This window comes from Eschrichtius robustus, chromosome 6, assembly GCF_028021215.1.
Source record: "Eschrichtius robustus isolate mEscRob2 chromosome 6, mEscRob2.pri, whole genome shotgun sequence".
Lineage (NCBI taxonomy): Eukaryota > Metazoa > Chordata > Mammalia > Artiodactyla > Eschrichtiidae > Eschrichtius > Eschrichtius robustus.
The window spans coordinates 62,769,271-62,786,710 of NC_090829.1; the positions used below are offsets into that span (position 1 = coordinate 62,769,271).

The 17,440-nt window shown below is 38.2% G+C and overlaps 1 protein-coding gene across 4 annotated transcripts in view; it reads left to right on the top strand.

The window, feature by feature from the left end:
• The window catches only part of KLHL24 (kelch like family member 24), a 36,169-nt gene extending 31,034 nt beyond the window's left edge, over nt 1–5,135 (top strand). For all 4 annotated transcript variants that reach the window (XM_068546315.1, XM_068546314.1, XM_068546317.1 and 1 more), the window contains one exon: nt 4,541–5,135. In XM_068546315.1, the coding sequence (XP_068402416.1) occupies nt 4,541–4,741 (201 nt within the window). In that variant the 3' untranslated portion in view covers nt 4,742–5,135. The remainder of the gene's footprint in view (nt 1–4,540) is intronic.
• Nucleotides 5,136–17,440: the final 12,305 nt, after the last annotated feature.

Genomic DNA, 17,440 nt, shown 5'->3' on the forward strand with positions numbered 1-17,440 from the left:
GGTAATTTGTTGTTTTTGTTATAAAGAAAATGGCTGTACTTGGGTCTCTTTCATCCACACTGCACTTGTACCCTTGTACGGCCTCTACCCCTGCCCCATAAAGGCCTTCCCTTGGCCTTTTGTTTCATGGCTCTACCCTCTTTCCTTCCACCGTCAAAATGCTTGATGGCTCTGATGCTGGAAATCTGGCTCTACCTATACCACTCTAGAGATACTGTACTCCCAAAGGTCATTACTAATAATCTCCTGAGTCTCATTCATGTTCTCTTGTTTTTTTCTACCCAACCCTTAAATATGGGTATTCCTTGAGCCTCTTTTCCCTGCCCTTTTTCCAGTTTATACTCCGTTCCTGAGTGATCACACTTACTGCTCAGTACTGATGACTTCAAATCTTATTCTCCATTAAAGCCTCTCTCCTGTGCTCCAGACTCAAATTTCCGACTGCCTATTTGATGTTTTCCATGGCGTTCCAAGACTTCAGACTTAAAACAATTCACCTTCTTCCCCAAGTTTACTTTTTCTGTTTCCAAACAACCTAGTGAATGGAAAAACTCTTTCTCCCTGACAACACTTTTGACACCACATATGTGGGTTTATTCCCACACCAACCAATCTCTGTCTTCAGCTGGTGTCTTACAATTCAATTCAGTTTTGACATGACCTGAAATTTGCTTCAGGTTCCACAGGTTAAGGACTCAGTCCCACAAGACTGCCACCACTTCACATGCCAGTCACAAGTCTCAGGTTTTCACCAGTACTTCTGACAAATCAGCTATAAATCAAGGCTTCCACAGCCCCCTCCTTGGGTTCAGTAATTTGCTCAGGAAAACACTTCTGTTTACAGGTTTGTTATACAATAAAGTATATTACAAAGGACATAGATGAACAGCCAGATAAAGAAGTACCTAAGGTCAGGTCTGGAAGGGTCCTAAGCAGAGAAACTTCTGTCCTCATGGATTTGAGGTGCACCACCCTCCTGGGACATGGATGTGTTTACCAACTTAGAAGCTCTCCAAATCCTATACTTTGGGGATTTTTATGGAGGCTTTATCATGTAGACATGATCAGTTATAATTCAGTTTCCAGCCCTGCTCCCCTCTCCAGAGAAGGGAGGGTGGGGTGAAACTTAAGCTTCTAATTATGGCTTGGTTTCTCTGGTGACCAACCCCCATCTAGGAGCCCAGCAGCAGTCCCTCCTTAGAACAAAAGACACTCCCATCAACCAGGAAAATTGCAAGGGATTTAGGAGCTCTGTGTCAGGAACTGGGGTCAGAGGCCAATATGTATTTTCTATTATTTCACACCTAGAAACTTAATTTTTAAATTTTTTCTTGCTTTCTCTTAAATTGAATCAATCCATCATATCAGTTCTGTGTCCTCAAGAGTTTCTCCTATTCTTTTCCATTCCTGTGGTTCCTGCTTTTGTTCAGGTTCTCATCAGTTCTTACCTAAACTAAAACAGTATTTTCTAAGTAGTGTTCCTTTCTCTAATGTCTTGCTTTTCTAACCCATTTTACCACCAGTTATTTTCCAGCAAATCTAATTATGTCTCTTCTCTGGAAATGTACTGAATAAAATCTAAAAGTTTTCCCACTTCATTCTAGGTCTTCTGTTGTCTGACCTCTGCTTGCCTTTTCAGCTTCACTTTCTTCACCTTTACCCAAATTACATTAAGTATCTGTTGCTTGCATTTGCTATCCAGATAGTATGTGTTCTTGCCTTGATTCATGTTGTCCTCTTAGCCTTTAATGCCTTTTCTACCTTCTCTATTTGTAATTCTACTCATCTTTCAAGAACCACTTCACAGTTACAACAAACTGAGGTTGCCCTGTTCAGAATTAATCTCTTGTTTTTCTGATCTGTCACTACACTTACCACCTCTATTATGCAAGTGATAAATTTCCTTATAGTTATAAATGTTCATTTCTATACTGGAATTCAGTCTTCTTAAAGATACTGTGTTTTCTAATTCATCTCATGTATCTTGCATTGATTGCTGCTCGGTAATTTTTTTTTTTTTTTTAATTTTTTTTTTGGCTGCATTGGGTCTTCATTGCTGTACTCGGGCTTTCTCTAGTTGCAGAGAGCAGGGACCAGTCGTCGTTGCGGTGTGCGGGCTTCTCATTGTGGTGGCTTCTCCTGTTGCAGAGCACAGGCTCTAGGCACGCGGGCTTCAGTAGTTGTGGCATGCGGGCTCAGTAGTTGTGGCTCACAGGCTCTAGAGCACAGGCTCAGTAGTTGTGGCGCACAGGCTTAGTTGCTCCCCGGCACGTGGGATCTTCCCGGACCGGGGCTTGAACCCGTGTCCCCTGCTTGGGCAGGCGGATTCTTAACCACTGTGCCACCAGGGAAGTCCTGCCTACCCTTTTTTTTAAAACTTTGGGTTTATTTATTTATTTATTTATGGCTGTGTTGGGTCTTCGCTTCTGTGCGAGGGCTTTCTCCAGTTGCGGCAAGAGGGGGCCACTCTTCATCGCGGTGCGCGGGCCTCTCATCATCGCGGCCTCTCTTGTTGCGGAGCACAGGCTCCAGACGCGCAGGCTCAGTAATTGTGGCTCACGGGCCTAGTTGCTCCGCGGCATGTGGGATCTTCCCAGACCAGGGCTCGAACCCGTGTCCCCTGCATTGGCAGGCAGACTCTCAACCACTGCGCCACCAGGGAAGCCCCTGCCTACCCTTTTAATACTAATCAAATGAAAAACGATAAATCAACTGTAATTTCATGGTAGACAGCTATTTGAGTCAAAGGTTGTGGATTTTTTAAATGCTTAGAATGTTGAATGACAAAAAAAGAACTGAAAAAATGAGCTCTTTTTTTCCAGTCCTAATGGACCCAGCCTTTTTCTCTGTTTTTACCTCGCCATTTCCATGCCTTTTGACTTCGCATAATTCCTAAATTCCACAACTTGCTATTTTAAACATATTTTGCTTTTTAACTTTCATCAGGAACATTTTTTTTTTTTTACTGACCGGTGAAGATTTTTTTTTTACCCTTCTTCAGCGGACTAGGTATTTAAAATGTCGTTAAAGTTTAGAATAATGATTGAAAAGAAATCTGATTCTTTTTCTTTATTGTTGGCATTTTAACATTTAAGCATTAAGCATTATAAAAAATAATAATTAAGGAGAGGGGTATATCTTACAATATTAAGATTGTGTTTCATTTAAGTCATGAAAAATAACATTAAAACTTCATGTATTAATGAATTATTTTTCTTACTAGCTGCCATTACTCTTGAGTCTCTCATAGAGTGAAATATAAACTATGCAAGTAATTTCCTGATATGAATGAATATCTGTTCTGAAGGTTGCTTGCTTCATTTAATTCTGAGCACTATTTATGAAATGATGTTAATAACAAGATCCTATAATAATATAGTTTAAGAATCATCATCAAAGTGACTGTAAAGTTCAGTAGTGCAAGCCAGCTTGTACTTGAAAACTAAGGATGTTGTTTTTTATTGTGTTCAGAACTTTCAGAATTTATAGAAAGAGCTCATTGTGCTTTGGATGGAAAATGTTATAGTCTGGCACATAATTGGTACAGTTCATGGGTGGTATTCTACATAAAAGTTTGTCATTCACTGATGATAATGGGCCCCAAGTCAATATGGGTGTATATAAACTCTAATGTAGGCATTTAAAATACTCACTAATTCTTCTAGACCCAAAGATACTATCCTCTATTATAGAAATCCGCCAAGATTTAATTTTTTCTACAAGAGTGAAATTTATGTATAGCAAATCCGATCAAGTAAAAATGTTTATTGTACTCACTGGTAGAACCCATCTCATTGTTGGTTATGTGGAAACAGGATAATAATATGCAATAACTTTCTGAATTAAAGTGAAATTTAAATGGAAGAATAATTGACCTGCAGCATAACCAGATTCATGCAATAGTGAGACAATTTTAGTGTAATTTCTTTCTTTGAAGAATCACTCTTACCCTTGCCAAGAGTATTTGTTTTATATAGTAATTGTATTATTGACAGAGAAGAGTAAAATTTAGCTAAGAGTCTCATTGCATGGAAAGTTAACTATAAAATGTTATCTGGGGAGTTTCTGTGCCCCATCCAAGGCCCCTAATAACAGTGCTTCTTTAATTTGGTTATAACTCTCATTCATTCATTCAACTTGTGGGTAATCCCATATAATGAATAATGTTCCTACCCCTTGATCATGTAATAGCCACTTTCTATAATGAAGGACCTTCCTGTAATAGGAGAAGCAACTCTTCAAGGATGTTTTTGTTCAACTACCATTAAGTTAACTAAAACCCTTCTCTCAGTCTACCACCCCCACTTCACCACCCATATCTTGACCCCAATTAGTGACATATATTCTATCTTAACACTCCCTTCACCCGTGCAAATTTACCTAGTATTCACACATAGAGCAGGAGTTGGGCAAAAGGGAGCTTATTATTTCATGTCTCCTTTTTTGACTGTGTTAAAGCATGTCTTATTTTACTTTTCAGTTTGCTACCAAATCCCTTACCGTCAACAGTTAATTTTTTTTTTTTAATTTGGTTGAACAGGAAAACTGTGGTATGTCTGTATGTAATGGTAAAATATATATCCTGGGTGGAAGACGGGAAAATGGAGAAGCCACAGACACTATTCTCTGTTATGATCCTGCAACAAGTATCATCACAGGGGTAGCTGCAATGCCCAGGCCAGTGTCCTATCATGGATGTGTGACTATTCATAGATACAATGAGAAATGCTTTAAGCTCTAAAACCAGGATACCTCACCCAAGAAGCCACAGCAATCCAAGATGAGAGGTTTTAAAAACTCCAGAGTGGGAACTTGACATATCTCCTTTTTGCAATATGCACAGAAAAGTAAAAATAATAATTGTCGTGCCTTTCTCCCCAAAATATCAATCTTTCAAACTGTAATAAAGCCTTTTCTGTAATTGGGAAAAAAAAATTTGTTGTTGTTGAAGGTAATAGTGGTCTTTGCTTGGGCTTTGAGAGTGTACCTTTGTATTTGTAAGAAACCTATGTGGAGTAGGAAATAATGTCTGCCTGCATACCTTTTAGGAATTTGTGAATGGTCTCTTCATTTATGTATGTTTATCTGCAAGACTGTATATTCCTTATTTTGTCACATATATGTATGTGTGTATGTGTGTGTGTGTATATATATATATATACACACACACACATACACACATACATATATATATATAAAATTGCATGGCAAGTTTTCATTTAGTTTGACTCATATAATGCTTAGAATACTTAGAATCATTCTAAGGTGGAAAAACCAGTTTTAAAAATCTTTGTCACTAAAAAATACATCCAAATTGATTAATTTTATTGTGGGTTTTTTTCTGTAATTGATAAAAATGTAGTGACAACAATCTGAGTATCATAAAATACTGAGTTATTATGACTTCATTCTTAGAATTATTTTCTTATATTAAAGGTATTTTGGGGGGAGGAGATACAAAAGCAAGTGCCCCTAAAATGGAGATTAAAATTACATGTTAGTTCCTAAGAAAAAATCATCTAAGACCGTTGAAGGGAAAATGACCCACTGTGGCTCTCAAAAGTATTTATATATCATCTCTAAATCCTCTAAGGGATGCGCCTTTTCTTGAACATGGCAGAAGAGTTGAAATCCACTTTGCAATATTATCTTGTGAAAAACAGGGACAGATTTTCTCCCTAGCCCAGTAGGGTTTGACCTCATTACTATGGTGCTTTGGGTGAGGACCTCTTCCTGGTTATCCTACTTCCTTGTGAACAGCTAAAAATCCTGGGAGTCTCTACTGTTAAGCTGCCCTTAAAGGATAAAGCAGGGACCACCTGTCTCAGTGGGTCCATATTTCTTTTAAAATTAGCTATTTGAAGAAACTAACAGCAGTAGTTGCAGTCCTCTAAGATAAATCTTTCATTTGGTACCCATTGTGTAAAATATTGATCAATATTCTTAAGCTTCTCTACATCAAATTGCCTTTGTCTAGATGTTTCAACTCCAGTTTATAAAGCTTACTGGTTTTCAGAGAAGAGTGTAAAACTTTTTCTAAGGCAAATGGAATGGCAGGAACTATAGCGTAAGTGATTATTGATATTCCTGGGTGGACAGATATAATTTAAAACATTTTAGGGATGTTCAGGTAGCCTGCTGTATTTCCACTTCCCCAGGCACTATTGTTGTCTCACATCATAATTATATACTCCTTGCCATAGGAGAAATAATGCAAATATGTGATTATAGTGTCACCAGATTTCTGATAAAACCAAGGTAGTAATCAAAAACCTAACATTGATAAACTACTCTTTCTTTCTCATTTTAGAATGATGCAAAGATTTCAAATAACCCTATACAGCATCAACTTTTAATGCCTAGCTGGAATCTGAATTCTGAGGAAAACTCTAAAAAACTTAACAAATCTTTAAGGAATTTTTATTTTTCAGATCATAATTTGAAATGATGTATACCTTTTTGTGATAATTATCAAAGCAATTCAGAAACCAGTTTTCTACCATTTTAGTTGAAAGACAATAGTAGATACAATTGGGATACTTGTTTTAATTTTAGAGTAAACTTCTACTTCTGCATCATACCTTTTGTAGATAATGGAACCTATGTAGTTCAGAAATTCTTTGGGGTATATGAGAAAAGTGTTTTGTAAATGCTGAGAATTATACAAATGATACTTGTTATTTTCATGTGTATTTGTAAGATCATGCCCATCCATAGACACTTCACACAAAGAAGACTTTCTCAACATAACCTGTATTTTAGTACTTTTGTCTATTATAAAAGTATTAACTATTTACTTGTATTTTGTTATACATTTATTTTTAATGTTCAGGTGTCTGTTGTAGTAAATTTGAAATGAAATCCTATAAAACAGAATTTGGTTAAACATGGACCTCATGCCAATATTGTTTAATTTTTTTCTCTACATAATTTAAAACTACATAAATTAAGTAGGCCACCAAGAACTTAGCTTGAATCCTATGAAATTAAAGTAACAATTTTTAAAGTTACCCAACTGATACTTTAATCTTCTTTAATTATTTATCTTCCTTTACTGATTTTTGATAAATAATGATGTTAGCATTGATAAAGTAATAAAGAATTTTAGGGTATAATTCGTATATCAAAAGGGATTTATCGACCAGAATGGTGTCAGATTATATTCATACTGTCATCACATAGTTGACAGATTTTCTTTTGGTGGGTGATGCTCGTATAAGCCTTTGGGTTAGTATGTATGTATATTTTCAATGCATGTGTGTATATATGTAGATAGATGGTATGCTCATCTACACACATACATACAGACGTCAAGAATTTTATCGGTTTCTGATGATCAGAAAAAGGTACATAAAGTAAAAATTAGTTGACCTTGTTAAATTAGTTGACCTTATTCAATTCCAGAAGTATATTTTTTTAATTTGGGCATTTCTAGAATACTTTGTTACATATGAAAGTACATGATGAATATTAGTATGATGTCTCATATACAGTCAGAATCTATGTAATGCATACAGTTTTACAAGATCAGAAAACAAATTGATGGGAGATACAAGTTTGCTAAACCTAGCCATTGATATACCTCAGTGGGTAAGGAATTCAAAAGTATTTTTTGTGGGTCAACAGAAATGTACAGTTTTTTCTCCATGAACTTTTAATCATTTTTCATGTGTTCCTATATGTGAGTGAGCTATAAAGTGGTCTAATTTTTACAACAAAAAGGCCTTCTTCCTTTTCTACTCTAATCTTCCCACTGACTTTACTGCACAGGTATGAAATGGTAGCCTCTTGTATCTTCAGTAACCTTTTTTTTCCCTAGATGACTGAAATATAGGTATTTACTCCATTTAAACCAGGTGTTAAGAAAAAAAATGATGTAAATACTCAGGGAGGGTATTAACTTGTCATTTTTGCCTAATGGGAGTGTTTAAAGTGCCATATCTAAGTAACTTTCAGTTCATGATTCTAGAGTAAATTCAGTTTGGTAAAGGGGCTTCACACATGGCGGTGGTTAAACATTCATTTTTTTATATTTAGAAAGATGAAAATGTTTTGTGGACTGATAACATTTTCTCTTAGTGAATATGAATTATGTATCTCTACTGTCATACCCTTTTTGAAATGAAACTCAGGAAAAGACAAAGGTTCAATTATACTACTTTTGTCAGTGTACAAACCAGGTGCGTTTTGTTTTTTTTTTTTCCTGTTGTCTGGATATGGCAATAGATTTTTAAAAAAGAAATGCTGTGAGAACCCATACATGAAAAGAGAGGGTTGAATCGTCAGTGTGTGCCTTTTGTTTCTTGAGATTTATATGTGGAAAAGACATCTTCTACTCCAGACTGTATTTTCAAAGAGAAGAGATTGCTGTTTATGTGGTGCCAAGTGATAAGATAACGTCTCTTAAAGGCTTCCTGTGGACTGCCTTTATTTTCCTAAACTCAAGACACCAGTTAACCTCAACATAATTTTGGCCTTTCTTAGAATTTCTTGTGCATTATATTGAAAACCAGGTTTACATAACCTCACCCCATTATTCCTTTTAGTTAAATAAATTCACCATACCAAGAAACCAGAATGGGGCAATTTGGTTGGCCTTTAAGGCAGTAGGTTTGACTAGCTAGCTATACTTACTGTCACATCTAATGCTAGTCATCAGAAATCGCTTGAGCCAGGAGTGTGAATTGATAATTCCAGAGACAGTTTCAACATACTTCAGACTTTTTAAAAATGTTTTTTATGAATGTTTTACATTTGTGTGATTGCCTTAGATATTAAATTTTTGTAGTGCTAAAGATCATCATTAAAAAATGTTTTGAATACCAGTAGTTATAATTTATTTTATATATTGTCCCAAAGAAAAGAATTTGTTTTAATGTTTTCAAAATAACTGCATCTGAATTTATGTGCCTTAAGTTCTCTAGTGCTATTTCAACTTTTTTTTTCAATCTAAATAAAGCTTACCTTAGATAAGTTTCATACTTGTTTCCTGTAGAGTAAATTTCCCTTCTTGAATTTTTTAATGAGCACCAGCTTTGTGGTTGCTTGGCAGAAAGAAAATGTTAAGAAAGGTTGTTGGGTGTTTGGAGTTTTATTATATTGGGGGACTTCTTTTGTTTGATGCCAAGGTGCTTTTTAAAATATTAAGAGAAATATATCTTACGTCGATTAAACCCTTGTAAACATCATTTGCAATATCTGCATCTAAAGTCAAAAAAGTAAATCTACTTATTTTTGTTTCATTCTTATGTACTGTTTTTTTTGTTTGTTTGTTTGTTTTGTTTTTTCCTCTACAGGCTCTTTCATTTATCTTTCCTGAAAAAGTTCTTAGTCTTTCCTTCCCCAACACCCCTCCCCATGGTTTCTTAATTTAAATCTTGTTGAGAGTTTCTGGAGCTATCTAAGACAACACAATTATAGAGTTGAACAAAAGCATAATGTGCTTTACAGCTTGTACAGACCTGTGGCAGCCAAGTGTCTTTTGCTTTCAGATGCTCCAGAGTCTTCAACAGTGGGGGGGGGGGGGGGGGAAGCTTTGTATTTCTTTGTTTTCAATTTAGTTGCAGCACACTAATACTTATATGTCTTGTTTAAATATACTTTGTGCATAGTTGTCTTTAATTTTTAAAAAGTTGTATCTAATAAAAAATGTCTTTTAACCATTATTACTTGACTATGGTTGTATTAAATTTTATTTACCAAAAACTCGTTGTTTTGTCTTACGTTAAATATACTCAAGTGGTTGTTTGAAAAAGGAGTGGGGGAAATTACAAATTAATATACGTATTTACTAGTGTGTTCACAAAGTAACTAGAAGGCTAAACAAAAACCTAAAAACATTGGTGTGTATGAGGAAATGGTGGCTTAGGGACAAGTAAAAAGGCAACTTCACTGCATACTCCTGTAGAATTGTGTGTAATTATATATAAATATGCATGTAATCAGTTTTTTAGTGTGAACCACATGGAAGTGTTACTATTCAGAATTTTTTTTATTATGATTTTAATTTTTAATTATGAAAGTGATCCGTAACATTTGCACTGTAGTGTTCTTTTGATTTGGCTCTCAAAAATACCCTTATAGTAATATCAAGAGTAAAGAACTTAAGAAATTTTATTGCAGGTGTCAAAGAGGGCACCTTGTTTACTGCAAAGGCAATGTCTGATTTTACATTAGCAAAAGTAAAATCTTGAAAAGATATGTTACAGAAGCACAAGTAATGCTTAGCTTGTTATGCTTAGTTTTTATATTGTACCATCAAAATAAAATGGCAAGTTAGGGTGTGTCTTAAATAATAAATGTTAGAGCTGTTTTCATTTCACTTAATTCCCCTGTAGCCACACCTGGAAAGTGGATAGGCTTCATCGGATCTGATTCCAACCTGTGCTCTGCCATAAAGCCATTTAACCTCTCTGAGCCATACTTTCCTTATTCTAGGAAATGCAGTCATAATACTCACTTTACAGGCTTGTTGGATAATGGGATGTATGTTGAAGAGTGAACAGAGTTCTGGCACAGAAGAGGAGAATATAAATGTTGATTCCTTTTCTATGCGTTTTGTCTTCAGGACAAAAATGCAGTATGCAAAGTCAGGGAAGGAGTTGAAAGAATTAAAAGCATTTGTTAGCTTATATTTGGAAAACCATGGGCAATGGGTAGAGAATAGAAGCCTCTCATAATTTAAATTTTCTCTTCAAAAAATAACCTGTACTCTTAACAGAATGAGGGGGGAAAATGGGCTAAACCTGCCTTCTGCCTCTCTGCTATTCATTAACTGTTAATGGAGACTGAGAAAATCAAAAGGCATGATTTCCTCCTAATTATGTTGGGGTCTTTTATATTTTTTGTATGATGTTTTGACATCTTTGGGGGACCTTGCTGGCTGGGAAGAGACTGCTCCTCCCAGGACTGGCTAATTCCTAGAGGCGGTAAACAGCTAGTCAGTGAGCCCAGCTTTCATATATAAACCAACCAATCTCCTATCCAAAACTCCAGCCGCCTCCTTTAACTCTCACCAAACCAACATCTCCCGTGCCCTAAATCACCCTAGGGCCAGGTACCAGACTGCTAAGAACCACCCCTTGTGTTACCAAACCAGCTGGGATTATTCAAACTAGCCAACCCTAAACTGTTTACCCTGCTATGCCTTGACTTACCCTGCTATGCCTTGACTTACCCATGGAAACCCCAGTAAAGGCTCTGTCCTATATGCTTCCCCCTCATTTCTTTCTGCCCCCTGACTGACGCTGGTGATTCCCCTGTGGCCCTGTGTGACACACTATGCCTCTTGTTTCTAGGAGAACTGTGAGTAAGTAATACTACACTTTTCTTTCAATGGCACTGACTGCTCCATGTTATCACCCAGTCACCTTTATAAATTAAGACTCAAAAGTCACATGTTCATTTTTATGTTTGAATAGCATGTTCAGCACAGAGGTGCTTAATGTTTTAGTGAATAAAACCACCAATTCTGTGCTTTATACAAGAGCCTGTATATACCTTGAAACAGGATTTTTGAGTCATAGTTTGATAAACATAATCATCAATCAATACATGTGTAGTACAACCAAAGTGCCAATCGGTCCAAAGAGTCAAGGCTTTGAATACTCTCATCTTTTTATTTAGAGAAAAACACGGTTGTGTGATAAAGGAGGAAAGAGGATTTTTAAAAGATCATATTTACTTGCTTGACACACTCCTACTGAGATGTGGTGGATGATACCAAAGATAGTAAGGCTTTGTAGGAACTCAGTGTCTGCAGGTGAGTAAAGAGAGGAGGTGAAACAAAACAGAAAGCAACACTCCAAGAAGCTTTCTAGCATGGTGTGACAGCTATGGAAATGGGCCTGACTAGCCTCCAACCACAGGGAGCATAATTGACCAAATGATGCCCCAGCTGCTGGCTTTGAAATCCATCTTGCATTTGTGCTGAGCCCACACCTCCTACCAGCTGCTTTCAGCCAATGACTTGTAACAGGGATACTAAGGCACACATGTTCCTTCTGATGGTGGATTTGGGCTCCAGGACTCCCCTTCTGCTTTGTCCAACCTTCATTAGACTACATGGCAATGTAAGATGCTTCTATCCAACCTTCTTTCCCTCTCTCCTTCACTTGCTTCTGGGGTCTAATGGCTCTCCCAGCCTTCTCTCTCTCTCTCTCCCTCTCTCCCTCCACATTTTCCCTCACAGGGCATTTTCTTGCATGTTTTTATTTAAATCCTTGCACATTTGATCTCATCTTAGCATCTGCTTCTCACAGGACTAGCATACGTGGCAAGTGGGAAAAAAATCCCTTGGGAATCATTGCCTTAATGATAAAGTTAGCACTGTGGAGTGATCCACTAAACCTGGTTTTCTGATAAGTCCTAGTTGTTACACTTAGACTAGGCTTGGTGGCAACATAATGTGAAAATAGGTTTTGAAGTCAGAGCTGTATTCAAATGCCAGCTTTAACATTTACTGCTTGTGTGTCTTTGCGTAAGATGCTCAAACTTTCTGGGGCTGCAGTTTCCCCTCTTCCTACTTAGGCTTGTTGTGAGGATTAAATTAGAATATAAAAGCATGTAATGTCTCAGCAAGCAGCCCTCCCCTGGTTGCTATGTATTTCCTCACTTGACAAAGCTTCTGGAGGGCAGGGCCTGTTTTATTAGATTAATCCCACAGCATCTTACCCAGTGCTTGGCAGCAACGGGAAAGAAGAGACCAAAGCCCAGTACTTGGCAGTGGTGCTTAATCAGGAATGGTAGTTCTTAACAGCTGAGAGATTCATTCGTTTATGTATTCATTTATTTATTTGACAAATACTGGCGTCCTTAATGTGGATCAGACAGAATGTTTCCTCTGGGATTACAGTAATGAATGTGACAGTTCCTGTTCTCAAAGTTTATAGAATGATGGGAGAAGCAGACATATGAATAAATTCTATATATAGTATGATAGAGGAACTTATAGGATTCCAGGGACTGAGAACTGTGTAAATGGGACTAAAGAATCAGCACTTTCTAGAGTAAAGAGATTGTATGGTCTCTTCTTTCTTTCTTTTTTTTTTTTTTTAACATCTTTATTGGAGTATAATTGCTTTACAATGGTGTGTCAGTTTCTGCTTTATAACAAAGTGAATCAGTTATACATATACATGTGTTCCCATATCTCTTCCCTCTTGCGTCTCCCTCTCTTCTTTCTAATTGCTGCCAAGAACTGGGTAAGATGCTGTGGGATTAATGAGACAGGCCCTGCCCTCCAGAGCTTTCTGTCAAGTGAGGAAATACATAGCAATCAGGGAAGGGCTGCTTACTGAGACATGGAAATAACATTACACTAATGTCCTAGTCTGTTGCATTTTCCGCTCCTCAACTTGTGATTTCCATATACCTACCATTCATAAAATTGGTTGTTAGCAAATTTTGACCTCTGACATAGTCTTACTCTTTAATTTTGATTTCTGCCATTATCCTGGGTCATTTAAGCATATAGGACCCATCCCTTTGCTCTAGCCTCACATTGTTTTGACCTCTAGTCAACAGACCTTCACTCCCACTCACTCCAAGTAACACAGAAGGCCATTCCTCGGATCATTTCATCACCCAGAATTATTCTTCCTATGAAACCTTAAACTCCAAAGCCTTTCTGTCTTTTGCCACAGCCTTCCTTTCCTTCCATCTCTCTCATTCTGTGATTTTCCTTGTGAGCTTATCTAGATCTTCAGTCTTCTAACACCTCTTCCTGCAGGCCCCTGGGTTACCCATTATCCCTTCCCACCCTCCATTCCATCATCACAATGTCATTCCAACACTCACCAGCACTCAAAATTTGCTCACCCCTTTGATTTCCCATTCCGCTTATTCTCCTACTGCCTCCATGTGTATCATCCCAATGGTTGGCCTTCTCTGCTCCTACTCCCAAGCTATTGAACACAGGTAGAGAAGATCAGCTAATTTATACCTCTAAAATTGTGTGATCTCCAACTTCAATTGGGCAAGATACTCTTGGCAAGGCTTCAACTCACTCGCCACTCTCCTGGCGTACCCCACTCTCTTAGCAGTTGATCTTGCTTTCTCCTTCAGAGACTTAAAGGACATGAAGTAGAATCTCTCCTCCTTTACTTCTTTCCTATCCTCTCTCTTCTTCAGGATTTAGGTGTCCCTCCTCCACCTGAACTCTGAATCCCACTCAACCAGCATCTTAGGGACTTCCCCCTACATCCTTCTCTGATTTTCAACCTCTCTGTGAGCACTTTCCCATAGCATTTAAACATACTCTAGCCTCTCCCCATCTTTAAAATCCTTTCTGCAGCCCCAAGTTCCTTTCTGGCTCTACCCTCTTTTTTAAAAGTCTCTCCTTTGCCTCACTTCTTCATACACCACAATCTGGCTCACATACTCACCACCACTACAGAAATCACATTTGCCAAGAGCTCCAATTACATCTTTGTTGTTAAATTCTAAGTCCCTATCTTATTTAACAAATTTGATGGTCCTGATGACATTTTCCTATCTTGTCTATAGTCATACTTTTCCTTTTCCTTCTCTTTCATGGGCTCTTCCTCTGCCTCTGCCCTAAATCCTCAATCATCAGGCTTTCTTCTTACCCTGCAGATAATTATCCTGGGTAATTTTATCCACCACTATGGTCCCAGTTATGACTATATTTGATGGATCCTAAATCTAAGTGTTCAGACAAGATACTTATATCCAAATGTCTTCTAGAAATTTCTGTATGAGTCCTTAATATGGGACTACTAGAACCTGAAACTCAAAAGCAGCTTTTTCCAAAAAGGTTCATCTTGTATTTTCCTTTCTGGTTAATAGCAACAAAATTGACTGAAACCTAAGAGTAATTTTTCCTATTATTCAATCATGCATTCAAATATTGAGTCCATACCTTGTGCCAGGAACTCTTCCTCTTTATATCTAAATCAATCTATCTGTCTATCCATCCATCTAACTTTCCATCCTCCCTACCAATGCCTTAGTTCAGGCTTTCATTATCTCTATGGAAGAGCCTTCTAAGTGGTTTGCCTAAGATCAAAATTCCTTGTTGGCATGTGACTGAAACAACACTATCTGAATAGGAAACTTATTGGAAGGTAGCAGAGGCGCACAGAGTTGATGAGGCAGCCAAGTATCCTACCTAGAAAATAGGCATAAACTGGGGCAGCTCTAGAAAGCTATGAAGCAGGACACACACAATTATCTTTAAGCAAAAATAATCTGGATAGAACATCCCTACCCATCCACCATGCTAATAAATTTATCTTTACCTCACTGACTCCTTGATTGAAATCTGTGGTGGAAACACTCAGCTGACACCAGTTCATGCAACTGACTGGCTGCTAAGAGCTAGTGGAGAGAGAGAGAGAGAGAAAAAGATCTGAATTCCTTAGGGAGAGGGAAGCTTTGTTTCTTGTCAAAATCAATACAATATGGAATTCCCCAAATCTTGGGTGGGCTGGGGGAGAGAGGAGGAATGCTTCCTGGGCTTACCCATCTCTGTGCCTTGGTTTCCTTCTCCTGGAATGCCTGGCCTCCAGCTATCTCCCCTACATTCTCTGAAAGAGCTAGGATTCATTTCCTCAGGGGAGCTTCCGTGATCACCCTCTTCCCATCCTGTAACCAAGCAGAGCCCTATGGGGCCTTCCCAGAACAGGATCCCCTCCCTCATATCCTTCACCTGCCTTTTGTCTATAGATAAACTTTAGTCAAAGAATAAATTTAATCAGAGAAGTGAGAAAATGCAGAAAGGAACACAGTCAAGCAAGACAAAATAATAGTTTAGCCGTTAAACAAAGTCAAGGACCTTTGGTTCCTTCTCAAGGGCTATGGATAATATTCTGAGCCATGTCCTCTGAGCTGTTTTGCAGATACTGAAACCCCCACCAGGTGGAAGAAGTTAACAGTATGCTGCCCACAACACGTAGACCCTAGACCGGTTGGAACCGGGTTGATGATGTTGACTTCTGATCATCACCACCAACCAATCAGAAGAACGTCCACGAGCTGATCACACACCTCACCCTATCCTTAAAAACCTTTTCCTGAAACCACTTGGGCAATTCTAGTCTTTCAAGCACTAGCTGCCCTGGACTCCTTGCTTGGCCCTGCAATGAACGCTGTACTAGCCTTCACCACAACCAGGTGTCAGTAGAGTGGCTTTACTGCGTGCAGGCAAGTGGACCCAAGTTTGGTTTGGTAATAAGCCCAGTCTGAGTTAGATGGGCTCTTGTGTGCCCCCGTTACCTCCTTGATATACCTCTGTGAGAGTACTTTACTGTTTACTTGACTCTTTACCTCCCTCTCCCAGATTATGGACTCTTCAAAATTAGAAACCATCTCTTATTTGGTGAGGTCCAAGAATCTAGCCAAGAATCCAGCCCAGAGGAGAGGACCAGCTGGGGTAAGATGCCTTAGTAGGTAGTTTTGGAAAGCCCAAGGTCACTTGAAAGTGAAAGGAGAGAGAAAGTGGCTAGAATGTAGAGTGCCAATGACAAATGGCCTGTTTTGAATTTGCCTAGAACTGAAAAATTTCATCAATATGTGTTAAATCATATTTTTAATGATTTCCCGGCATCTTACATAACAGTGACTTTCCCTGATCTTATCATTAGCTTTTGGGTTTCTGTCTAAATCTAGGTTCAGCAATAACCCTCTCCTTGCTTCTGAGTCCAGATCAAATGCTACCTCATCTATGATGCCTTTCCTGATTCCCCAAACGGATTTATTTTTCACTCCTTGAGGGCAAGGACCAAGTCTGTCTTGTTAACCTAACTCTATCCCAAGGACCAGCCAAAGTGCCTGGCACAGAGTAGGTAATGAATATTTATTTGACTGATTATCACTATGGGAGGCAGAAGGGATATGTTGAAAAATAGAGGAATGGGGAAGTTATAAAGCCTCCAAATTTCTTTAGTGATTCCTGGTTTTGTTCACACCTACTGCTTCTCTCTTGTTCGCTAACTGGAAGTCCTGATGGGTTGTTACCCAGTCTTTTGTTCCTGACTTACTCTGCTACTGCTATCCCTAACCCCACCCCTACCCCTACCTCCACATCTGCTATGATCCCATTTTTTATTGAAAGTATATAAATTACTTCTGGAATAGTGGTGTGAAGAGTTTCACAGACCCCCACCTCAGCAAAACAACTGTAATTGGTGAAAATTATTTTAAAAATAACAACATTTAAAGTCTCTAGAAATTATCCTTAAGGCGTATAATAAGTAAAGAAACATTTATTCAAGAAAATCTGCTGAAACTTAGTAAGAACAGAGTCTGTAGCACTTAAGCCACTATGCACGCTCTACCTCACTTTCCCTCCCAACTCAATATGACAGAAGCTACACTCCAAGTGGATGTGGTCAAGAAGATGGGGCTCCCCTGCTCCCAGGCAAAGAGGTCTCCGTGGGAGGGGCAGGCCACCAGCATTTCGCATCCCCCCACGGCTCCA